The following is a 26,994-nucleotide window of genomic DNA, read 5'->3' as shown; positions in this document are numbered from 1 at the left end:
GGCATCTACCAATACTGTCAATGCTTTTAAAACCTGAGCACTGCAGTAAGTAGAATGCTTTTCTCCCCTTTCAACTCCATTTTGATTTAGCTGTCTCCCAACCTCTCCATCATCTTTGGTTTTATTGCATTGCCCTTAATGGGCTCCACATGTAAATTGAGCAATCAAGAAAACAAGCAATTTAATGTGGTGGTCAAAATGGGTCAAAATTGCTACAGGTGTTTTAGTACTGGGAGTATCAGCTGTGACATAGCACTTCGAGATTTAAAAACAGTAAGTACGCCCCTCTGATTTCGCATGGATTTCTGCAAAGGCCAGCATATACATTGCGATCTATGATAATTTTATCTCAAAGGTTTTAGCTGGATTCTGATGCAAATTTTGGAAATTGTAAAAGTTAAGCCTCTACATAAGTCCCTCTTATTCAACTTACTCTAATGGTTATACGTATAAAATTTTCTTTTTGTTAAAGGTCAAAGTGCTACCTTTACATTCTTGCCCAGTTGTAATATTGATTAACAGCCAAGATTTGATGTATTGATTTAATACCATGCAGCATTTAGTCAATGCGGTGTCTTTGTTTGTCACCAAATGATGAGATGAGTTCATTAGAGTTACCATCGCATCTGTATAACTCAATGCCTGACAAGCATAATTTATGCAAAATAAAAATTAATACCCCTAAATTTTCCTTGTGCATGTTACCTGTCTCCTCATAACCCTCCTGAATACTATTTGGGTTACCCTGATGAGGCACTGATGGTAATTTGCTTGATAAAGTCACCTGGTACACGTTTATTTGAACTAAGAATATAGATCCACAATACTTAAAGTGTTGACTTCTTTCCGAGCCATCTCCCTCACAACACACTTTCTTAGTTTTCAGACTAACTGGGTCACACTGAAAAAAAACCTACCACAGAAAATGACAGTGTATATTTAATTACCAAATTATGGTATATCTTGGAGCATTTTAGGTAATTTAGACCTGATTCAGAGTTGTTGAAGTTGTTTTGATGGACTCACTTTGGACCAACCTTCAGATCAGAAAACCTTCTAGAAATAAAACCATTACTTTCCTCCATAAAATTGTCAGAAAAGTACTTAGGTCGTTACGGTCTGAAAATGCTTTTGTTAATAAATAATGAAAGGAAAATTTCCCCCATAGCTACTTAAAAGATGGTGAGATGATATTGCAGTTTGAAAACAGAAGTACTTGTTTTTAATGTGACAACAAACTGTTTACCCTTGAGAACTTTGCTGTCAAATAAAGTTGATCTATTTTTGAAATGTAAATTTAATTATTTTCCTTAATTTAAAGTATTTTATTTACTAATTACATCGGATTATCATTATTAATAAATTTCCATATCAATAAATATCCGAAATGAGATGGCACCAGAAATGTACTAATCCCAATCGAAACGAATACTGACATAATAAATAAAATCCTAAATCTGAGTTAGTTTCAGGATGTATTTGCTATGCACTAAAGCCCAGAAGATATTGAGTTCAGTTCCTGCTCTATGCTAGTTGGTCTGATCTTATGCAGAACAAAACCTGGGACATAGGGCATAATTCTTCCCCAGCACAGGAAGACAAAGATCAGCTCGTATTTACACACTGTTCATAAATGGTGCAAATACAGCCTAATTCAACTGCGATGTTTCCTGTAATTTGTTCAGACTTGCACAGGAAAGATGTGTCAGGCCTCTGTGCTGAGCAATTGAAAGACTGCAAGCATTGCCCAGCAAGAGTCCATGTCGTCAGAACAACAGGGGCAAAATATGGGAGGGTTGGTGAGCATTGTGGCCAAACAGTTGGAAAAATGATTTTGGTTACAATCTTGGATAGGAGCAGAAAGGAAATTGGGAATAAATATAAATGGGAATCTAATTGCAGTAATGATTTTTCAGATAAAACATGTACGTTCACTGTAACCAATCTGATTTTCTGTTTGAAAAAAGAAATTGATAAAGTCCAGGATGAAGGTCTGCATTATCCATCATTGACTGTTTTAATGTGTTCTCCTTTATTGGTGAATCATTGTTTTAATATTGAGTGCCCTTTTATTGTTTATACTTGTTTTAATGCAACGATGTGCAAGACTTTTGTGCTTTTGCTATAGACCATTCACGAATTGTTGATTTATTTCTTAGTGAACCACAGGCAATGTGTTACATTGAAACATCCAATCTGGACGGGGAAACAAATCTCAAAGTACGACAGGTAAGTTGGATTCCACTCCAGGTTGCTGGGTCTGGAAAATGTTTCAGCAATATCGTTGGGACCAGAAGTACATTAAAGTTGTTTTTAATATTACCAGTGTGTAATAGAATGTAGTTCTTCCTTTGTTCCTGCACTCTAACAGATGGTGTGAAGATTTGGGAAGTAATGAAGTCACTGACCCATAAAATTTAGTTTGATTTAATAGTAGCAATGAAACACAAGATCACTCTGCTGAAACAGAGTTATGTTCTGATGAACTTAAAAATTAGCCTGAAACTTGGTATACACCTGTTCTATCTCATCTGTTCAGAATGACAGATTTATCAAACTTCAGTATTTCATCTTGTTTCTTATACCAGACCGCATTGACAATGATTTGATGTTCATGATCGCTCTAAAACTTGTCAGATTACCTTTGGTTAAAGGAGGAATGTTCTCAATGTGTTTTTCCAACAATATGAAGAATCCATAACTCTAAATGACATTGTCAGAAGTTATATTACCTATATTGCTTCTGAGATTTTTATGAGGAAGATCAATGCTTTAATTTGCATGACTCCAACAATTTAACATAGATGTTGCCATGCCAGCTGAATGACAGTAAAAATGATAATAGAATCAGTTTGGCTTTTGGCATTTCTCATTTGTTTGGTCATTGTCTTGAGAATTGTTTACTATGTTTGCAGAATTTCTGTTGAAAATAGAATTATCTAAATGCCATTTGTCCTTCTTTTCTTTTAGGGATTACCCATAACGGCTAATATTCTGTCCGTTGCAGATTTAGTGAAAATGGCTGGGAGTTTAGAATGTGATGGGCCCAACCGACATCTCTATGACTTCACTGGCAATCTCCAAATTGGGAACAATGGGTATTTTGAAGTTTTTAAAATGCTTGATTCTCTCCCTCATTTATACGATCTTTCTCTAACTTCAGTAGGTTGTCTTCCTCCCCAATATATAGGATAGGCTCCAGACCTCTGGATAGGATTATTTCAGTGAGCTCACCCCACATGAACATATAATTAGAAGAGCATAATTATAACGCTAGAGGGAAACTAAATTAGAAATGTAAGCCATCGTTTTCAAACTCTCTTCAGAAACAAAAGGAAAAACTGATCTATGAACTCAGATACTAATCATCAAATTTCTTAACTTCGCAAGGAACATTTTGTGTTTTATAAAGGTGCTGTTTTCTCCAAACTTCATTTACTTGGATACAGTAGGCTTGTTGTATTGCATTTTTTGGAAACTATGCAACAATGTGTGCTATAAGAGGTTTGCATCAATGGAGGATTTTATAATCAACCTGCTGAGAGATGATGTTTAAGATTTCTGGAGAAGGTGGGGTTTTTAACCCAGAGGAATTTTATATTCTTCTTGATTGGTCATAGCACCACAAATTTTAATGAATACATCGTTAAGCATTGCCTTTCATTTTCTATTATTTTATTGCTAGAATTTATGGTATTGGGGAATTTGCATGCTGTCCTTTCAAATCTGAGCCATTCTTCACAAGACAAAGTAAAGAACAGGAAGCTTTTGTCTTATTTCCTTAGGTCATCCCATTTCATGCATGAACTGTAATTTTAGTGTTAAATATTAGGAAGAATAAATCTATTATCTTTGACCTTTAATACAAACTTTATTCCTGTAATTCTGATTCCACCCTTTTCATTGCTTAACATATCCTGTTCGAACTGACTCTTCTTACACTCAGAAACCTTCTTGAACCTGACTGTTGTTTCTCATCCTGCACTTAATCTATATCAAAAACTGTGTCAACTTTCACCAGTAAAGTTACCTGTTTCTGCTCCATCCTCAGCCAAAAGCTTTTCAGTGTTTGTAACTTGCACATTTGGACTGTTTCAAAGCTATCCTGGATGGAGTTTGGTTCTCTACATTCATATGTCCTGCTGCTTGTATCTGTGCTTGCTGACTAACCGTTCCAGTGCTCCAAAGTTTTCAAGTTTAAATTTGTAATTAATATATTTATAAATCCATTCGTGTTCTTGCCTTCTGTAGATCTTATAGCTTACTGATAAACTCTTGTTTATCCAATTCTGGTCTTACGTATTCCCTGTTTCCTCTGTCACCAATTGGTGGCCATTCTTTCAACCATTAAGTGCTGAAGTTTTGAAATCCCAGATCTCTTTGTATTGTTTCTCTCTTCACCTCTAAAAAAATAATTTTTTGTGATGAGCTTTTTAAGCCAATCGAGTAAATCTAAAGTATGAACAATATTGAAACATAGGGAAAGCACAACAACCAGTTTGTGTACAGCTAGTTCCTTTAAACTGCAATGAGATAAATGAGCAATTTATTTGCTTTTTGTCATTATTTGTTAATGGATTAATTAGCTGGTGTTACAATCCTGTTAATAACTATTAATATTTAAGAGGTATCCAAACATCCTTAATTAACTGAAATATATGATAAGATTTATTGTTTCAAATGCAAAACAACATCTAGTATATAAGAGCTAAACAGAGCAAGTGCTACTAACATTGTTTATAATTACTTATTTTCCGAGCTCAGTTCTGCTTTACTTCTCTTCCCATCCCTTCTCCCAGATGTCCCTTGTACATTACAAGACTTACTCACCTCCTGAACCCCAAAGTCTGTCCACCATCTACAAAGCCAAGTCAGGAGTGTGATGGAATACTTTGCATTTGCCTGGGTTACTACAGCTCCAACAACACTCAGGAAGCTTGATAGTCTGCTTGCTTGTCACCACACTGACAAGCATGTACTCACTTTGCCACCACGCTGAGAGCAGCAGTGTGTATCATATACCAGATGCACAGAAGAAATTCATTTTAGGTCCATTAGACAGCATGACCATTACCATCTCGAAGGACAAAGGCAGCAGATGCATGAGAACACCACTGCCAATTTCAAATTCCCCTACAAGCAACTCATCGTCCTGACTTGCAAATATACTGTTCCTTCAGTGTCATTGGGTTACAATCCTGGAATTCCCTCCCTAATGGCGTTTACCTACACACATGGACTGCACTGGTTCAAGAAGACAGCTCATCACTACCTTCTCAAGGGCAACTCATGATGGGAAATATTTGCTAGCCCAGCCAGCAACACCCACATCCCATGAGTGAATTAAAAAAAATTTTGAAGGCTGATTCATTCTTTTAGGCGCCAATCCAGAAAGCGTGCAGTGGTCTTCCAGAATTCACTTTAATTCTCCTCTGTTGTAGCTTTTCTCCATGGTAATGGTTTATGGGGATCCTTCCATTAGCTTTTTTGTTAAACAGTCCTCCAACTTTTATTTAATACTTCGTGACTGTGGGTGTCTTAACCCACAAGCTGGTTGCCAGCAGATTCCTAACTGGCTTCTCATAGCTTCAAAACTAATACTGGTGAATCCTGGTGAGTCTCTTCTGTACCCTGTAGTGCAGTCACATCGTGTGTTGATCAGAACTGCACACAGTACTCTATCTGTGACCTAACCAACATTATATATAGCTCCATCATAAGCTCCTTATATTCAGTGCCTCAGCTAATAAAGGTAAGTATTCCATATACATCCTAACCACTGTATCGACCTGTTTTGCTGCCTTCAAGAATCTATGGACATGCACACCAAATTTCCTCTGTACTTCCAAAAGTCCTCCTATTCAATGTGTGCTCCTTCACCTGTTAGTGCTCCTAAAATGCATCAATTTTCACTTTTCATGATCAAATTCCATTTACCACTGTTCAGCCATATAGCCTCCTGGAGTCGAAGACTTTCCTCCTCAATATTTATCACACTACCAACCTCTGTGTTTTCTGCAAACTTACACATCACCTCCTTCATGTCCAGACCATTAATGTCCACAAAAAACAGCAAAGGACCTGGCTTTGTAACCCTGTGTTAAGTCACTGAACACAGACTTCCAATCACAAAAACACTCTTCAAATTCATCCTCTGTTTCTTGAGATTTGGATCCAATTTGCCAAATTGCCTTGGATTCTATGGTTCTTTTAGCTTTTTAACCAGTGTTCCAAGTGACACTGAGTGACCTTGTCAAAAGCCTTACTGCAGTCCAGATAACATCAACTGCACTAGCCTCATGGATAGTTATCTCCTTGAAAAATTCAGTGAGATTTATTAAAAGCTATCTTTTGATGACAAAGTCAGGCTGACTGTCCTTGATTAATCCTTGACTCTCCAAATGAAGATGAATTCTGTCACTCAGAATTTTCCCTGTAGATTCCCATCTATTCTTTGCTGAAAGTGCAGGCATGAGTAACATTGTCTCCTGTTTGCTATCTGAATCCATTGAGATGCAATCTACCCAAATAAACTACAAGTGCACGCTTCTTGAGAAAACATCCAATAATATTAAACAAAAGAACCTCTTCATACCATCTTCCACTTCTGTGACAGTGTGCATTGTTTTGAGGTGGGTCAACAAACAAAATAAGCTCATTAATTTCACCTTCATTCAACATAACTCTTCAATTTTGAAACCAATATGAATCATTTATGTTCCTAATATATGCAATTTGCCTTGTATTCACGCTATCTTGTTTCCAGTAAGAGGTCCAGAGCTAAGTCACTCTTTGTTTTAAGCTTCTTTTTTTTCATCACCACTCTGATCTTGTATATTAAAGATAGGTTAATTAAATGTAGGTTTGTCTTTACACTTGTCTTTACGATAATTTATTTGTTTCTTAACCAGTTTTTACATTTATCTTAACTTAACCCTTGAATTCCTAAAGTTTTATATTATAAAGTTATGAATTGAATACTTGCAGCCCTAGGATGACGTGTTTTGTTGAATGCAAGTGAATGCAGGTGAAAGAAATATTAAAGATGATACCTTCCACAGTATAGTACTTCTTCAGTACTACACTGAACTAGGATTTTGTTTTCAAAGTCCTAGAATCATGCTTGAACCTACAATATTGATACAGGAGTAACTATCATACCACTGAGTTGCCACCTTAGAATCACCTTCTTTGAACAAACTCACTACCACTCATATTATGTCTTCCTCCAATTTTTGTCTGATTATGTTTTTACCATGGGCTTGGTGTCTTTATCTATGTTAAAAGTACCATTTAAATTGATTTTTTGTTCACCCAGTTTACTTTTACAAGACCGTATACTTCTTCTGTCAGAAGTTTGGATGAGTGAACCCTTTCAAAGGGCATATGGGATTTGATCACTATGGAGCAATACCTAATTTCCACCCATTTCCTTGTTCATGGGAAATCTTTGTACTGAAGTCTTCAACACTCCTGCTTTATTGTAAGGCTTAAGGTATCCAGCCACCTGTAAATATACTCACTTTCTAAGCCTTGGTCAGTTGGTCAATTTTTGTTCAGTCTTTGCTAATTTTCACAGAGGTTCTTGTTTTCCCTTGGTAAAGTTTCCAAAGGCTATTTCATTTGTATGATGAGTGAATAAACAAATAACTCCCTGCAACTTAAAATATATTACTGGAAATAATAAAAGGTTCTAATTACTGCTAGTGATTTTTTTTCTATAGATTGGCAGTCTTCAAACACTGTATTTCAAAATTCCTGCCATTTTATAATCACAGATTTAAGTGGCTTTGGAATTCACATTATTAAAACTATGACTTGGAATCAAATAGCTGTATGTTTCATGTAATGTGCAGAGTTCAGATTTGAATATGTAATGTTATCTTTATGCTGTTGCAGTCCTGTTCCTGTTGGACCTGATCAAATTCTGTTGAGAGGAGCACAGCTGAGGAACACTCAATGGATTCAAGGTCTTGTGGTCTATACTGGACATGACACTAAACTTGTGCAGGTTGATATCTAACTTTCTTATTTTTATTTCATTAAGTATGTAATTGCATCCTGTATTCACTTTTGAATAGTACATTAATGTTTATTGGTTTAAAAAGTCTGTTTCAACATCAGTTGTAACTGAACAGAAGAGAATTTTTCAAAATATGAAATTGGCTTATTTATTGTTGCATTTTGTTACAGCATGGTCTTTGATAAGTACATAATCTAATTGTTGGAGATTTTTTTCGTGTAAAATCAATGGGGATGCTGACCATTGTATGCATGTGCACATCTTCCAAGAATCTGGAGGTTACTGTCTGAAACATGTTATCTCTCTAATACTTCCCAAAAATGGCAGCTCATCATCTAATTGACCATTCAAAAGCATTGCACAAGGATTGAAAAGTATTAAATGAAATTATGTTTCTGCTAAGTGACTAATCTCACCTGGAAAATGTAGGGAATGTTCATTCTTATGTAAATACACATTGATGACAAAGTAAGTCTCCAATACTGCCAAACAACTTACTTGGTACTGAAAATGAACCAATGTGAAGTATCATTCCTTCAGCTTTTAACTGTTATGGAAGGTGTTTCTAAACAAAAAACATTTTTTGTTGTTTTTTTTCTTTGTTGTATGAAATCAGATGGACAACCTGGCATCCATCTCAGGACTGGGAATGCCAAGCAGCTATGCCAACCTTACAAAATCCTCCTTACTCTGGGATAAGTGCCAAAATTGGGAAAGCTATACCTAGACTAGCCAAGCATTATCCTGACATAGACATGGAATGGTACCTTAGAGGCAGTGTCACAGATAACAACATCACCAGCTCATATCCATTTCTGTTGTGGGACAGACCTAGCAGAGATGGCACCTCATTGAAATAAAGTTGGAAGGGATTCCTTGGGAGTATTCAGCATTGACTCTGAAACACATGAAGTGTCAAGTCATCAGGTCAAAGATGGGCAAGAAAATCTCCTGTTGACCACATAACACTGCCTGCCTGCCTGTCCCCAATAATGAATCACTACTTTTTCTTATTAAATACCACTTGGAGGAAACACTGAGAATGTCCAGGGGGCAGAAGGAACTTCATTGTCCATCTCTAAGACTGGATTGGCAGCCACACTACTGATGGAGCTGCTATGTCTTAAAGGACATAGCTAATAGACTGGGTTTATGGCAGGTCATGAAAGAGCCATAAGAGTAGAACATACATGACCTAATCCTCTCTAATCTGCCTACTGCAGATACATCGGTCCATGACTGTATTGGTAGGATTAACAACTACACATTCTGTATGGAGACAAAGTCCCAATGAGGATACCTTCCCGTATACGCCATGTATTTTTATTTTTGTGCATTTTTAAAACTGTGGACTGAAATGAATTGTTTAGAAAAATAGGAATTTGCACGTGAGAGTGGCTGTATGTTTTGAAAGCAAATAATTTGATATCTGTTGTGATCCCTATTTATGTATCTGTGGGTTCCAGCGATGTACAGATGAACTGGAGCTGAGGGTTTATTTACAAGTGACATGACTTGCTTTATGGACTAGGGACCAATTATCAGTGACCAAGGTGCTCTGCCTACCGATGTGATTGATTGTCAAGTGGCTGAACAGCTTGGGCTGTGAATCAGTCCAAAAGAAAGTAGTCAGACCAGACGGAAACCAGCAGATCTGCAGCAGCAAAAAGCATATTTTCTGGAGGGAGTCGAATGTTAGGAAAGTGGCAGAATTGCCATCCTGCAGCCTTCAACAGTTGAGGGGCGGGTGCTACATCAAGTGGAAGTTCCTCTTGCAGTATTATAAAATTCTATCACTGTGACCTGCTCTCAGCCTGCTTTTCCATTAAACTTTACATTATTAGGAAACCTGAACATATTGCACTCAGTACCTTCATCTAAACCATTAATGTTGGATATAGAAATGAAAGATAATTAGTTTTTTGGAAAATCATCATAGCAGCAGTGCTAGGTTGTGTTGGTATCAATAAAGTAAGTAACATTGATTCATAACATAGTGATAAGCAAAATAAAAATAAAGTATTACATAGTGAGGATTGCACAATTATGACCCCTTGCATATACAATGGTTAGAATGCATTGCTACTCTTAATTTACAGAACATGTTTATTGCTGCGTACATTTTGTATTACGGTCCATAAATCGTATGTTGAGCTGAATAATCTCCTATGCCACAAAATTTCTATGTTCATAGCTCAAGCCACACATTGATTTCAAAATCTTCAAATACCCATTGATCTTTTTGATTAAGAAGATACAGATTTGTTTTAACTTTTAATAAGGGTCCCACATGATCTGTCGCGGATTCTGTGATTTTGTTTTTAAGCTGTTGATTAACAGGAATTTGCCATACAATACCTCACGTCTATGGTGAAGAATTGAGTCCACCATAATGCTGGTGCTATTCACTCATGGAACATCTGGCCAGATATCATGCTGGTTGTCCAAGAGGAAGTATTTGCATATTCACGTTACAAACCATTTCCCTATATGCTTGGACATGCAACAGACAAACGTTTCCTTGCATGCTTTAGTTCTAAGGCTGTCAGCATGTGAACAAAGTTTATTAGTTAATAATAGTGTTGGTGTGCAAATTCTGTGTAATAATGTCAATGCTATCTTCCCGGGCAACACAAATTTAAAGCAGTCCCTCAAGTGAAGAGAAGATGATGAAAGGTCAATTTGGATAGTCTGTACCCTGTGGTGTTTTATACACATGGAATGTAATAGAATTTATTTGTGTTTTAATTTTTAATTTTAAATTAATTTTATGTAAAAGGTGCAAAATTTAACCAAACAGAGTTGTTCACTTAATGGTTTGGAATCAGTTAACCTGCTGAAACTCCAGTTCCACTATATAGAATGGAACATGAAATATAAATCAGAAAGCACAAAGATATTTAGGCATATGGTGGAAAATAAAACAACTTGTGGCACTTGAGTCTCTATGAGACATTAAGTGAGAAATAATGTGAGATTTCATTTCAATGTCTATTAAATACGAGCAATTTTGTTATTTATTTAATGGAGAAAGTTGAAATAACTAAATCTTTAGATGTGATGTCATAATATTTTAAAAGCTGAGATTAATTCTAAGGTCATCTTTAAATTCTGTGGAATCTGGGTTTGTTTAATTCTAATACGAGCTTTGCTTTATTTACATGGTCCTGTAACATTTGTAGGACTTCTATCAGATTGGTATGAGGGAGCATTCTGTAAGAGAATACTCACGTATGAATTGAGTGAATTCCCTATATGCACCAGAGTATTATCAGGAACCCAACAAAAATGTAGTTATCGCATCGAGCGCAAGTCCTCTCATGGTTCACGTTTTTGATAGCAGAAGGAATTACTAGTGGGCAGCTTATCTTGGATTATTTAGCAGTTCATTTGAACAGCATAAGGCATTACAAAACAACATTTGCCATATAGGTTTGCAGGTCCTTTACTTTTAATTATTCTTTTCTAGAATGTAGACGTTGCTGGTTAGGCCTGTATTTGTAATTTCCCTTGAGAAGGTGGTGAGCTGCTTTATGGAATGGTTGCTGTCCATGTGGTATAGACACCCAACAGTGCTATTAGAGAGAGAGTTCCAAGATTTCCCAATGTGAACAGCGATGTAGTTCCAACTTATGTGTGGAGAAGAACTTGGTAGGTGGTGGTGTTCCCATGCATTTACTGCCATTGTCCTTTTAGGTTGTAGAGATTGCAGGTTTAAAGGTACTTTTGGAGTAGCCATGGGAGTTACTGTTGTGCATCTTGTAGATAGTGTATACAATTGCCACTGTTTGTCTCCTGTGAAGGCACTGAATATTGAAGATGATGTCAAATAAGCAGTCTGCTTTGTACTGAATGGTATTGTGTTTCTTGACTGTTGGGGCTGCAATAGTCCAGGCAAATTGAGGATATTTCATAACATTCTGACTTGGTCCTTTTAAACATTTCTGGTACTAAATCAGAGAGCTGCATTCATAACAGCTATAAGTTAAAAATCACATAGCACCAGGTTACAGTCCAACAGGTTTATTGGGAAGTACAAGCTTTACCTGATGAAGGACCAGTGCTCCGAAAGCTAGTGCTTCCAAATAAACCTGTTGAACTATAACCTGGTGTTGTGTGATTTTTAACTTTGTCCACTCCAGTCCAATACCAGCATCTCCACTTAATAACAGCAGTAGAGGGGTGTACCTATACCTAATAGGCTGTAGCAATTCAAGAAGGCAGCTTAACACCATGTTTTTGAAGCAACCAATGTTGGCCTCACCTATGGTACCTGCATCTCAAGAAAGAATACGTTGCATTTAAACTAGCCTCACACCAATTTTTCAAGTCCATTATTTCAGTGAAAGTTTTGGTTCTTTCAAATCTTGCGTCCTGAGAGCAGCTTGTTTCTCTCAAATCTGACCAACAGCTACCATCTTTTACATTTCATGGACCATAAGACATAAGAGCAGAAATTAGGCCATTTGGCCCATCAATCCTGCTCCACAATTCAATCATGCCTTCTCCCCACCACCTTGATCCCCTTAATAGTCGAGAACCTATCTATCTCATGTCTTAAATGCATTCAATGTCATAGCCTCCACAGCTGTCTGCGGCAATGAGTCCCACAGATTCACCACCCTCAGGCTGAAGAAATTCCTCCCTATCTCAGTTCCAAAGGGCTGTCCCTTCACTCTGAGGCTGTGCCTTCAGGCCCTTATCTCTCCTACTAATAGAAACATCTTCTCCACGTCCACTCTATCCAGACCTCTCAATCTTCTGTACATTTCAATCAGGTCCCCCCTTATCCTTCTAAACTCCATTAAGAACTGACCCAGAGTCCTCATATGACAAGCCCTTCATTCACAGGATCATTTTTGTATAACTCCTCTGGACCCCCTCCATGACCAGCACATCTTTCCTTATGTACAGGACCAAAAACTGCTCTCCATATTCCAAATGCAGTCTGACCAGAGTCTTATACATCCTCAGCAGTACAGCCTCAGTGAGAGACAGTGCTATTGTCAAAGGCTATGCATTTGTAAATAAAGGGTGACTGGTGATGTAATGCTGGTCTCTGAAGAGTTATTTCAAGTATCTCCTCAAAGTCTTCTAATAGATTTGTTGGGCATGACCTCCTTTTCATCTCCATTGGCTTGTCATTAAATTTTCCTTGAATCACAAATGCAGCAACAGAAATTCCAACATTTTTAAAACCATCTCCCATGAAAGCAGCTATGATGCTAAATGCTGCTTTGTCCTCAAGCTCTCAATATTCATTTCCAAAGTCTGGCCAAGACTTGATTACAGCATCTGTATTGGGTACATTTCTTCCACTTTGGAAACAATCCTTTTATTGTCGTAAACCTTCGATACCCAGTCCATGCTGAGAACTCCCAGGACAACTTCTCCTGATTACATAGCACTGTACTCCCACTTTCGCTGGGTCTGTCCTGCTGGTTGAACAGGACATAGCCAGTGATGAAGTGTTGTCTGGTACATTGTATGGGCACAGTATAGGCATGCCCCCAAAAGGCGATGTAAACATGTTGAATGTATGGGCATTAATGTACCACTTACAGTATAATGTGATTGTAAGAAGTTGTTTATTTTTGTAGGAAAGACTGAATAGCAGAATAATATTTCAATGGTGATACATTGGGAAATTTTACGTACAAAGGAATCTGGGTTTCATTGTACACTGGTCAGTGAATGCCGGTGCAGCAAGTAGTTTGGGAAGGCAGTAGGTTTGTTGACATTTATTGCAAGACAGTATGCAGGAGCAAACAATTTATTATGACAATTATACAGGGTCTTGGTGAGACCACACCCTGAAAGACAGTGTGATGTAGATACTAGAGTAATGTAGCATCACTGACTCATCTGAGCATTTCTTCTGAGTTCCATGGACTCATGCTTCACAATTTCGCAGTCAAATTGGGATTCATGTTGCATCTGAGAATTTGTTTTTGAAAATAGCTTTTATTTTGAAGAGTGCAAAATGCTGACCTTTCTTGGATTGCCTGCCATTTTTCAGGTTCATTGTGTCCAGAATCCACTGGTTTTTATCAAACCTTTTTGTAGGAAAACAGTGGGAGAAAATTTACAAATTTACAGATTAGTGAGCTGGGAGACAGAAGGGTCAGTGTTTTGGCACAGTTTATACTTTTGGTCTGTTTAGCTCATTGAATGTTACAGAAGCTTAAGATATAGAAATTTGAATTTTCTAAAAAAAATTGAAAAGTGTATCTGTTAGCCATAGCATATTAATTTCAAAATGGGAGGGATTATAGACTTTGAAAGTATGATTGTATGTCAATTATTTTTGTTGGTATGTTTTCTCAAAATGCAGAACTCTACTAAAGCACCCTTGAAGAGATCCAATGTTGAAAAGGTTACAAATATACAGATACTGGTTCTCTTCTGCATTCTAGTGGCCATGGCTTTGGTTAGTGCTGCAGGCGCTGAGATTTGGAACAAGAAGCACAGTAATTCAGACTGGTACCTGAGCTTAATTGGTAAGGATTATTATTACCATAAAAATTTCTCATTGATAACATAAGCAATAGTTTAAAAGAAAAATATTGTTCTTTATTTACTGTGTCCAATTTTGTTTAACATGTTGAGATGCCATTCACTGACACAAAACGCCTCCTCAAAACTCAACTTTGAACAATGGCCCACATTAAGTCTTAGTTTGTGTGTCTAGAGTTGTTAGTTTTTTGTAACCATTGAGGAAATGTAGTTCAGTTATTTCTAGATTGTTTTCCAATATTTAACAAATGCAAAAAATGCTGGATAATGCAAGATAGACAGAAAACTGTGTAATATAGGCCAGTTAACTGAATATCCTTCATAGGAAATTGCTAGAATCCATTATTAAGGAGGTTATGGATGGGTACTTAGAAAATCATAATGGGATGAGGTAGAGTCAACATGATTTTGTAAAAGGTAAGTCATGAAAGAAAAGAGTGGATGCTGAAGTTCTGAAACAAATCCAGAAACTGCTGGTGAAATTCAGCAGGTCTGGCAGCATCTGTGGAGAGAAGGCAGAGTTAATGTTTCAAGTCCAGTGACCCTCCTTCAGAACTGATGATGTAAATCATGTTTAGCATGCAAGGAATGGAGGGATATGGACCAAGAGCAGGCAGAAGGGATTAGTTTAATTTGACAGGTCATGTTTGGCACAACATCATGGGCTGAAAGTCCCATTTCTGTGCTGTATAGTTCTATGTTTGAACTAACAAACTAGAATTATTTGATTAAGTAACAAGGGAAGTGGGTACAAGGAGAACTGTAGATGTAAGTACTTGGATTTCCAGAAGGCATTTGACAAATTAAAGGTTAACTTGGACTCTGGACCTGACAAAGTCTTATCACATCAGCCTAATCATGGGAATGAAAATAACCTGTTCAGCAACTGAAAGATGACAAAATTAAATCTGAGTAAAGGGCATCAGCATCCATCACCAAGAGTGGCTCAGCAGCATGACAACAGACCAAACAGGCCTCATGCTAAAGGACAGAGCTGCTTCACTGGGCTTGTGAAAGATGTTGAGACAACTAATGAAAGGTCAACATTTATTTGACATAAGCCTCACCAATCCAGCAGTCACAGATGCATCTGTCAATCAGAGTGTTGGTAGGACTGACCACTCTGCAATCCTTGTTGAAAACAAAAGTTTCAACATCACACTGAGGAGTTTAAAAACAGTGCAAGAGGGCAAAAATCCAAGAATCTGATAACAAGGTTACTTGAAAGAATTTGAGCAACACATCATTGGGAGGTATTCAAAAACTAGATTCTATGGGCAGAGTGTGGACATTACCATAAGGTAAAGGGTGGTACTGCAAAATCTAGAATTCCCCAATTATCCAGAAGTATACAGGGTGAAGTAAAACAAAAGTGTGCAGCTTATGACAATCTCAAAGCAAATAGTACTTCGGAAGCTTAGAGGAAGGTAAGGTTAAAACAGAAATTAGGAAAGCAAGGAAAGAATAATTGGCTGATTTAAAATTAAGGAAAATTAAAAGATGTTTTATCAGTACATTAAAAATGAGAAGAATAACAAAGAAAATGGTTAGGCCTATCAGAGATCTACATGGTGACTCAAATGTAGATGCAGAAGATGTGGATAGGGTTCTTAATGAGTGTTTTGCCTCTGCCTTCACAAAGGAGAGGAATCATGCAGCTGTCCAATTTAAAGAGGAGGAGTGTGAATAATTAGTTTTAAAAAGTGCACAATAAGAAGGGAAGTACAGGAGGGAGTGACCTCCTTGAAGTTGGATAAATAACTAGGGTCAGATGATTTGTGTCCTAGGCTGTTAAAGAAGCCAAGGAAGAAATAATGGATATTCCAAGGATCATTTTCCTTTCCTCATTAGATACAGGCAATGTGCCAGAGGATTGAACGTCTGTGAGCATTATACATGAAAGGCGGTGAGGGATAGGCCAAATAATTATAGGCCAGTCAGTCTGACCTCGGTGAGAAAATTACTCATATTAATTTTTCAGAGATTAACTGTTACTAGGAAGGTCAGACATTCATCAGCAAAAGCATGGGTTTGTTAAAGGAAAGTAGTGTCTTATTAACATAATTGATTTTTTTCAAGAAATATCAAGGAGGATTGATGAGGATAGTTTAATAGATATTGTGTACATGAATTTTAGTCAGACATTTTAGTCAGGCATTTAAGAAGATCCCTCATAGCAAACTGGTCAAAAAAAAATAAAGCACATGGCATACAGAGAAATATGGTGCGTTGGATTCAAAATTGGCTTAGTGACACCTTTTTTTTAATAGAAAGTGATTTCCACTGGTGTTCCACAGAGCTCAGCTTTAGGTCCATTGCTGTTTGTGTTACATTTTTAATAATTTGTACTTAAATGTGTGAGGCATGATTGAGAAATTTGAAGATGACACAAAAAATTGGTTGAGTAGTTGATAGTGTTGACTTCGGGAAAATATTCTATGGTTTTGGCAAGTGAACAGATAAATAGCAAATAGAATTCAATCCAGAGAAGTGTATTGTGGAGGGCAAGCAAAGCAAGAGTATAAATGATAAATGGAGGGGGGGTGGGGGGAGGAATGTTTGAGCACAATAGAGGATGTGGGAGACCTTGGTGGGCATATCTACGGTTCATGAATGTGGTAGGGTAAGTAGATTACCTGGTGAAGAAGGCATACAAATGGTTCTCTTCACTGGGCAAGCAGAAACATTTTCACCCAAAGGGCAGTGGGTGTCTGGAATTCAGTGTCCAGTTTGGTTTTTGAGCTGGGAATACTCAATTCATTAAGAATGGAACCTGGATCTGAACCTGAAGTGCTGTGACCTGCAAGTCAAGCATATTCTTCAGTCTATTGTTGCAATCCTGCAAGGGGCCAACTGGTTCAATGAGGATTGTTGAAGAGCATAACATTGGCAAATCTGGTGAAGCTACAATATAGGATGACTAGTATTCTGAACAGCAAATGCAGCACACTATGAAATCATTTAGCATTGTGTAAAATGAAATGATCACCAACATTACATGAACAAGGAGCGATTCAGCCCTTGAATCGGCTCTGCCATTCTCGAAGATCATGGCCGATCTGATTGTTACCTCAAATCATTATTCCTGCTTACCTCTGATAACTTTTCTCCTCCCTGACTAACAAGAATCTATCTACCTCTGCCTTGAAAATGTTCAAGGACTCTGCTTTTACCTTCTTTTCAGAAAGAGAATTCCAAAGATGGTCAATGCTCTAAGAAGAAAGATTATCTCTTTATTTTAAATGGGTGACTCCTGATTTTTAAATGGTGACTCCCTATTTTTAGGCTCTCACATAAGAGAAAGCATCATCTCCACATCTATTCCTTTGAGATCCCTTAGGATCTTAAATGTTCCAGTCAAGTTGCTGTTTGCTTTTCTAAACTCCAGCAGCTTCAAGTCTATCTTGTGCAGGTTTTTCTCGTAAGACAACCTGCTCGATCCAGGTATTAGTCTGGTAAACAGTCTCTGAACTGCTTTCAAATAATTTATATTTTTCCTTAATTAAGGTAACCAGTGCTGTGCAGAGTACTGCAGATGGGGTCTCATCAAAGCCTTGTGTACAAGAAGCATCATCTGCCTACCTTTGTATTAAGTTCCCCTCATAGTAAATGGTAACATTCTGTTAGCTTTTCTAATCACTTGCTGTTCATTACTTGCTGTTTTTGCATACTGACTTCTGTAACATGCTCATACATTTTGTGATTCATGCACTGGTATAGTCTGATCTCTCTCCATCTTGAAGCTCTACAATTTTCCTCCCTTTAGACAATATGCTTTGTTATTCTTCCCATCAAAATTGACAATTTCACATCTTCCTACATTAAACTTCATTTGCTCACTGACTTAAGCTATCCATGTCTTTTTGTAGCTTCCTTACATTCTCTTTAAAAATTAATTTCCTACTGATTTTTATGTCAGCCAATTTGGCAACCATAACTTAATGACCTTCATCCAGGTCACTTTTATAAACTATAAATAGTTGCAGTCTGAGCATCAATCCCTGTGACATACTGCTAGTTACATCCTGCCAAACTGAACGCCCACTTAACCCCACTGTTCTGTTTTTTATTAGCCAACCAGTCTTCTGTGCAATATAATATGTTACTCCTTGCAAGAACTTTTATTTTTCACAATGCCTTTTGATATGGCACTTCATCAAGCGCCTTCTGGAAGTCCAAGTACAGTGTATCCACCATTTCCATTTTATCCATAGCACATGTTTCTTTGACGAACTCCAATAAATTGGTTAAATAAGATTTCCCTTAGATGTTGAACTAATTGGCCTCTAGATTGTTGTGTTCTGCCTCACCTTTTTGAATAAAGGGTTCAATACTTGCTATTTTCTACCCTATTGGCATCTTCATGGATCAAGAGAATTTTTGGAAAATTGAAAGCAATGTATTGAGTATCTCACAAACTACTTCTTTCAGGACTCTGATTTATCAGCCTGCAGTTTCAACAGTTTACTGAATACCACTTTCCTGGTCATTTGTAATTTTCTGAATTCCTCATTTCTTGATTTTAAAGCTGTACTGGGATGTTACTTGTCACCTCTACTTCAAAAACTAATACATGTTCCGTTCATCTGCCATCTGTTTGTTTTCCATTATCAATTCTCAAGACTTGCTTTCTATAGGACCAGTGCTCACTTTAACTCTTTTTAAACAAAATATGTCTAGAAAAACTCTTTTATTTTTGGCTAGCTTTCTCTTGCAGTCTTTATTTTTCCTTTGTCATTAATTTTTTGGACATGCTGGGCTGTTTTTTACATTATGTCCAATCTTCTGGTCTACCACCTAACTTTGTGCAGTTATATACATTTTTCTTTAAGCTTGATATTGTCTTTCACCTTTTTTCATTAACCAGGGATGGTGAGTCAGTCTGTTGGAATGTATTTATTCTGTGAATTTTGAAATATCCTGTTAACTAACTTTCCCTGCACGTCCTTTGATCTAGTTTTTAACCAGTTAAATTACTTCAGCTGGTTCTGTTCACGTTCTCATTTTTACCCTTCCTTAAAGTTTTTTTTAAAAAGTCTCAGATCCATTCCCATCTCCCTCAGACTAAACGTAAATTTCAATCATGTAAGGATAATTGTCACCTAGGTGCAAGTTCACTGTGAAATCATTAATTAATCCTGTTTTGTTGCATAATGTCATTGTATGCTTTCTGGTTGGGTCCAGAACATGATGCTGGATGTTAAATACAAATTACTTAATTAGTAATTAGTTTGCTGATTACTTAGTAAACGAAGTAATTACTCAGTTATTTTATTCTATTAAATATTTACTTTGGCTACTAAAATATATAAAATATATTTTAAAAACTGGTTTCTATACTGTTTAGAACCTTAGGAATACAATAAACCTTCTTTTCTGAAGAGATACTCAACAAATAAGCAGATTTTTCTCCTGTAACAGAATAAGAGCCAATTCCTGGAGGCTGAAAATGTTAGATAAAGCAAAGACGAAGGAACACGCCTTTCCCTCCATTCTTTTTTCCCCTTAAATCACCAACTTTCAATACTCTTTTGGAAGTCAAACTCAAAACATTAATCTGCAACAAGATCTTATTAGTTTCCGATGTTACACAAAGACCGAGCAAAATAAATTACAAAGGAACATAGCTGCTAGACTGGGTCTGCGGCAGATGGCGGGGGAACCAATATGAGGGCAAAAACAGACTTGACCTCATCCTTACAGTTCCATAGCGGTGATCAATTCTCTCTAATAATTAAAACTAACTCCCTAGAAAAGCTCACTTTGCCTCGTAATCTGCTAAAAGTGCGTATGAATGAAAGAGAATCTCTGATTTCCATTGTTTAAAGAAAATATAACAAGTTACTTTTCTAACTCTTACAGTGAACTCTAAACAAAACTATCAACAAATCCAAGCCCCCTTTTTAAGAACTAATCACTATCTAGGCCCAACTCTGTAAAAACACTGCTCCAATAACACAATTATAACACATTAACTTTACTCTCTCACAGTCCATACAGTCTCTTCGGCTGTCTTCCTTCTGGTCTTCCGAATCTGTTACTTCCTTCCGTCCTTCTGATTCAGCTGTCTTCTCTCTGGGTCGTTGCCTTATTTTCTACTGCTTTTACAGAAAAAGGTAACTTTTGATAGTGCCTCCTGAGATTTCTTTGCGAGGAAGATGTTTAATTCTCTGGATGGCAATTGCTCTCCAATTCAGTGGGCAGTTAGCTCTGATTAATTTCCAAAATGCCCTTGTTTTATTCCCTCGGCATTGTACCATCTCGTTGGTCCTATGTTGTTAATACAATAAGTTCAAACACCATTGGGTATTGATATCCGGACATAATTTAAATTAATTGGTTAAATTTGAATCGTTGTCAAAACAGCAACCAAATCTCGGGTATCCATTTACCAACCAATAGTCGTGTGTCTATTTTAAAACAGCCCATCTCTTAACTGTTCTGTATACTGGCAGCTGCTGCTGTACTTTAAATTCGGAAAAGCATATACTCTTTCGATGAGTCTGCCAGCTGCAGATACATCTGTCCAAGACAGTATCGGTAAGAGTGACCACCGCACAGTCCTTGTGAAACCTTCTTACTGAGAATAACCTCCATTATGTTGTGTGGCATTATCACTGTGCTAAATGGGACAGACTTAGAATAAATCCTACAACTCAAACTGGGCATCTATGAGGCGCTGTGGGCCATCAGCATCAGCACAATCTGTGCTGGCATATCCCCCCCCTTAACCATTACCATCACGCCTGCCTCACTGGAGAGTGCAGCAGGGCATGCCAGGAATAGCACCAGGCATATCTGAAGATGAGGTGTCAACCTGGTGAAGTCACCAAACAGGACTTTCATATCAAACAGCATAAAAGCAAGTGATAGAGCTAAGTGCTGCCACAACCAGACCTAAGCTCTGAAGTTCTGCCACATCTAGTTGTGAATAGTGGTGGATGATTAAACAGCTTACTGGAAGAGGAGGCTTGATAGATATCTGTATTCTCAATGATGGAAGAGCCCAGCACGTTCGTGCAAAAGATAAGGCTGAAGCATTCGTAATAGTTTTCAGCCAGAAGTGCCGAGTTGATGAGCCATCTCAGCCTCGTCCAATGGTCACCAGCATTACAGATACCTGTACTCATCAATTCAGTTCACTCCATGTGAAATCAAGAAACAGTTTGAGACCTTGAGTACTGCAAAGGCTATGTGCCTGACAACATTCCAGCAATAGTATTGAAGACTTGTGCTCCAGAACTTGGTGTTCCCCTAGCCAAGCTGTTCCAGTACAGTTACATCTGGCATCTAACTGACAATGTGGAAGATTGTCCAGGTATGTCCTGTTCATAAAAAGCAAAACAAATCCAATCCAACCAAGTACCACCCCTTCAGTATACTGTTGATCATCAGTAATGTGATGGAAGGTGTAATCAACAGTGCTATCAGCACCTACTTATCAACACTTGGGCAATTTTTCACATTGTTGGTTAGCTGTAACTATACTGGAACAGCTTGGCTAGGGGAATGCCAAGTTCTGGAGCACAGTCTTCAATGCTATTGCTGGAATGTTGTCAGGGCCCACAGCCTTTGCAGTATCCAGGGTCTCCAACTGCTTCTTGATGCTCAGTGATGCCCAGTTTGGATTCTGTGAGGACCACTCAGCTGCTGACCTCATTACAGCCTTTGTTTAAACAAGGACAAAAGACGAGAGAGCTGAATTCCAGAGGTGAGGTTAGAGTGACACCCCATGACGTGAAGGCTGCATTCAACCGAGTGTGGCATCAAGAAGCCATAGCAAAACTGGAATCAATGGGCATCAGGGGGCAGCATCTCCGGTGGTTGGAGTCATACCTGACACATAGGAAGATGTTGTGGTTGTTGGAGGTCAGTTATCTCCGCTCCAGGACATCTGACCTAGGCCCAACCATCTTCAGCTGGTTCATCAACGACCTTTCCTCCATCCTAAGATCAGAAGTAGGGATGTTTGCCGATGATTGCACCATGTATAGCACCATTCACGACTCCTCAGATACTGAAGCAGTCCATGTTCAAATGCAACAAGGTCTGGACAATATCCAGGTTTGGGCTGACAAGTGACAAGTAACATTCGCGCCACACGAATGCCAAGCTATGACTATCACCAACAAGACACAATCTAACCACTACCCCCATGATATTCAATGGTATTACCATCACAGATTCCCCCAGTATCAACATCCTGGGGTTATCATTGACCAGAAACTCAACTAGACTCCACATAAACACAATGTCTACAAGAGCAAGTCAGAGGCGAGGAATACTATGGCGAGTAACTCACCTCCTGACTCCTCAAAGCCTGTCCATCATCTACAAGGCTTAAATTAGGAGTGTGATGGAACACTCCCCACTTGCCTGGATGAGGGCAGCCTCAACAACACTCAAAAGACTTGACATCATCCAGGACAATGCAGCCTGTTTGATTGGCACCATTCCCTCCACCACCAATGCTCAGTAGCAGCAGTGTGTATTATCTACAAGATGCACTGCAGAAATTCACCAAAGATCCTCAGACAGCACTTTACAAACCCACGACCACTTCCGTCTAGAAGGATAAGGGCAGCACGATATATGGTGACACCTCCACCTTCAAGCTCCCCTCCAAGCCACTCACCATCTTGACTTGGAAATATATTGCCGTTCCTCCTTCCTTCACTGCCGCTGGGTCAAAATGTTAGAATTCCCTCCCAAATGACATTGTGGATCAACTGACAGCAAATGAACTGCAGTGGTTCAAGAAGGTAGCTCACCACCACTACCATAAGGGCAACTAGAGTCAGGCAATAAATGCTGCCAGCCAGTGATGCCAACATCTCTCAAAATGAATAAATAAAAAGAAAATGCTTATTTTTTTCAAATAAACCTGATTGCTCTTCCACTGGAGACCTTGTTAAAACCTTGCTTAAACCTGTTAACTGCAGAATTGAAACTATGATTTCATTTAAACATCATCTACAAAGAAAATTTAAATTTGTATAAGAAGATTTAGACAGTCCTACCCACTAATGACGAGCAATCAGACCAATGATTTCAAATTGATTGGAATTTGGGCATCTTCCACAGCATACCCTCTGAAGAAGAGTACTATTGCTAAAAACAGCTGCAACATTAGCCACAACGTGTAAACTCCGGAAATTGTGTCAGTTTTGAAGGATAATGATGGCAAACACTGACATTTTACTGTCATTGCTACGGCAAAATCCAGACAGATGATGTTTCTCTTCTATTTCAGAAATTGTGAATAAATATTAAAGTCCTAAGAAGCATGGAAATGAGGAAATGCTAAAATCTAAATTCTAACTCTTGGTGAAATTGTAAAGAAAGTTATGTGGAATTGATCTTTGACATGCAAGTATTCCATTCATTAGGTTGTTGCCTTGTGGAGAACAGCAGGAATATCTTGAGTGGAAAATACTCCTCAACTTGATCTAAAGCTCTTGAGAAGAAAAGTAGTTTTGTTCTGCCAATATCATTTGCCATTATCAGTTAATGTAGGCGCCTGAGACATTTCTGTTTATAATCGTTAAACCTTTTCACTCTACAACAATATAGTGCTGGCAGCTCTAAGTGTTTCTTAATTGTTTATCCTTGAACTAAAGTAAAGGAAGGAATTGACCTGGATTCTGATGTTAGCAGAGAACCTTGAAGAAAGATGCATATCAAGATCATCTTTTTGGCATGAATTTCCCCTTTCCCAATGTTAGTTTGATTCTGGTGTCTGGTCTATGGGATCTACAGGTGTCCAGCAAAAGTGCTGTCACCAAAAAGGTTGATCAGTCTATCACATTGTCAAATTGTCACCAACAGCAAATCAGGAAGCAAAATGCAGTGATTACCTTATGTTTTATAAATTTGAAAAGCAGCATATGATAGATTGGGTCATGCAAATGTGAATAAGGTAAAAGGGGAAAAATTATATTAAAGACATTTTTTGCATTAAAAAGCTATGGAATTTTATCATGATGTGGAAAAACGGAATGGACAGTATGATATTGATATATATGATGTGGAAAAACGGAAGCTTTATATGGACAGTATGATATTGAGTTGTTATGACACGAAATGTTAAATATTCAATTACGTTTCACTGAATAAGGTATAATTATTTTGAGGTTTTACTGCAACACTACCTTCTGAAGATTAAAGTTTATGACATTTCAAGTGATTTATAAAGATTGCTATTGGTGGAGACTTCAGGAGTGCACCCAGTGAAGGAACAAAGCATTGCTGAATGGAACTTCTAGATTTCTGCATCTAATTGTGCACATGTAGACTTCAGAATTCCTGGCACTTTCACAATTGTAATGATAGTAAATCCTGATACTATTACCACAACTGCAAATTCTGGGCCATTTTAAATAGTTTAAGGTTGCACCCACTTTGCAGCATACATATGCCAGGAAGTGCTTGAAATACTCCTGCATTATTCAATTTTGTAAGTACAGATTCAAAAATTTTACATAAGTATTTAAATTCCACATGATGCATTAAAATTTTGTTCTAATCTTTGTCTCATGCAATTAATTCGAACTTTGTTTCTTTTTATAGGTACTGACACAGCTAATTTTGGGTACAACCTTCTTACCTTCATCATTCTCTATAACAACCTCATTCCAATCAGTCTGCTTGTAACATTGGAAGTTGTCAAATTTACCCAAGCACTCTTCATTAACTGGGTATGTACCTTTTTAAAATGCGTTATATAGATAGTGTATTCAGACAAATATTATAATTTGGTTCCTAGCTTCCTAATGAATTGAAGTTTTATTTATTTGGTCATGTAGAAAGCTTTGGTTCTTGATCTGTGCTGACTTAGCCGGCAGAAGGAGAACTGAAATTATGTATCCCTATTTAGAGGGATTCTGCTTTTGTTATACACTTATTGAGGTGTGCTTATGCAAAAATGAACATTATTATGTGCCCTCCTAATGTACTCTTTGAATGATTATAGATCCATAGTCATAGAATCATACAGCACGGAATAGATCCTTTGGTTCATCAAGTCTGTGTTGACCATAATCACAAACTAAACTAGTTCTAGCTGCTACGCTTGGCCCATATCCTTCCAAACATTCCTTATTTATGGACTTATCTAAATGTTTTCTAAATGCTGTAACTGTACCTGCATCCACCACTTTCTCTGGCAGTTCATTCCACACATGAACCACTCTCACTGTAAAAAGATAATGCTCTTCATGTCTTTTTAAAATCTTTCTCCTCTCACTTTAAAAATATGCCCTCTAGTCTTGAAATTCCTCACCATATCTATAACCCTCATAACTTTAAAAACCTTTATAAGGTCACCTCTCAACCTCCTCCTCTTGACGCTATACTTCAGGAAGGAATGGCTTTGAGGAAGAGAGGAAAGAAAGAAACATATCGAAGATTACTTTTGAAAATATCAAAACCGTTTGCAGAGCTAGTACTTTGATCACCTTCTTCATAAAAATTACATTTTCTGTTTTATTTACTATATTTTTCTAGTGTTTGAGAGAAGCTGTATAATACACAATATTTAATAATTAAACTTTGATCCAAATTAAACTTTACAAATGTGCCTATGGATATGGAAACCAATTACAATAGACAATAGGTGCAGGAGGAGGCCATTCTGCCTTTCGAGCCTACACCACCATTCAATATGATCATGGCTGATCATCCTTAATCAGTATCCTGTTCCTGCCTTATCTCCATAACCCTTGATTCCACTATCCTTGAGAGCTCTATCCAACTCTTTCTTAAATGAATCCAGAGACTGGGCCTCCACTGCCCTCTGGAGCAGAGCATTCCACACAGCCACCACTCTCTGGGTGAAGAAGTTTCTCCTCATCTCTGTCCTAAGTGGTCTACCTCGTATTTTTAAGCTGTGTCCTCTGGTTCGGCTACGCTGCACTCCCTCAATAGCCAGAATGTCTTTCCTCAAATTTGGAGACCAGAACTGGACACAATACTCCAGGTGTGGTCTCACCAGGGCCTTGTACAGCTGCAGAAGAACCTCATTGCTTCTATACTCAATCCCTCTTGTTATGAAGGCCAGCATGCTATTGGCCTTCTTCATTACCTGCTGTACCTGCATGCTTACCTTCATTGACTGGTGACTGGTGTACAAGAAAACCCAGATCTCTTTGTACTGCCCCTTTACCTAAATTGATTCCATTTAGGTAGTAATCTGCCTTCCTGTTCTTGCCACCAAAGTGGATAACCATACATTTATCCACATTAAACTGCATCTTCCATGCATCTGACCACTCACCTAACCTGTCCAGATCACCCTGTAATCTCCTAACATCCTCAGCACATTTCACCCTGCCACCCAGCTTAGAATCATCAGCAAATTTGCTAATGTTACTATTAATACCATCTTCTATATCATTAATATATATCGTAAAAAGCTGCGGTCCCAGCACTGATCCCTGCGGTACCTCACTGGTCAC

General features: G+C 37.8%; 1 protein-coding gene across 5 annotated transcripts in view; it reads left to right on the top strand.

The window, feature by feature from the left end:
* Window positions 1-26,994, top strand: part of atp8a2 (ATPase phospholipid transporting 8A2) — a 567,355-nt gene that overhangs the window by 188,394 nt on the left and 351,967 nt on the right. For all 5 annotated transcript variants that reach the window (XM_043691978.1, XM_043691979.1, XM_043691980.1 and 2 more), the window contains 5 exons: window positions 2,160-2,229; window positions 2,971-3,098; window positions 7,900-8,011; window positions 14,358-14,523; window positions 25,109-25,236. In XM_043691978.1, the coding sequence (XP_043547913.1) occupies window positions 2,160-2,229; window positions 2,971-3,098; window positions 7,900-8,011; window positions 14,358-14,523; window positions 25,109-25,236 (604 nt within the window). The remainder of the gene's footprint in view (window positions 1-2,159; window positions 2,230-2,970; window positions 3,099-7,899; window positions 8,012-14,357; window positions 14,524-25,108; window positions 25,237-26,994) is intronic.

This window comes from Chiloscyllium plagiosum, chromosome 6, assembly GCF_004010195.1.
Source record: "Chiloscyllium plagiosum isolate BGI_BamShark_2017 chromosome 6, ASM401019v2, whole genome shotgun sequence".
In the NCBI taxonomy this organism is placed as follows: Eukaryota; Metazoa; Chordata; class Chondrichthyes; order Orectolobiformes; family Hemiscylliidae; genus Chiloscyllium; species Chiloscyllium plagiosum.
This window is presented reverse-complemented; position numbering and strand designations above follow the sequence as displayed.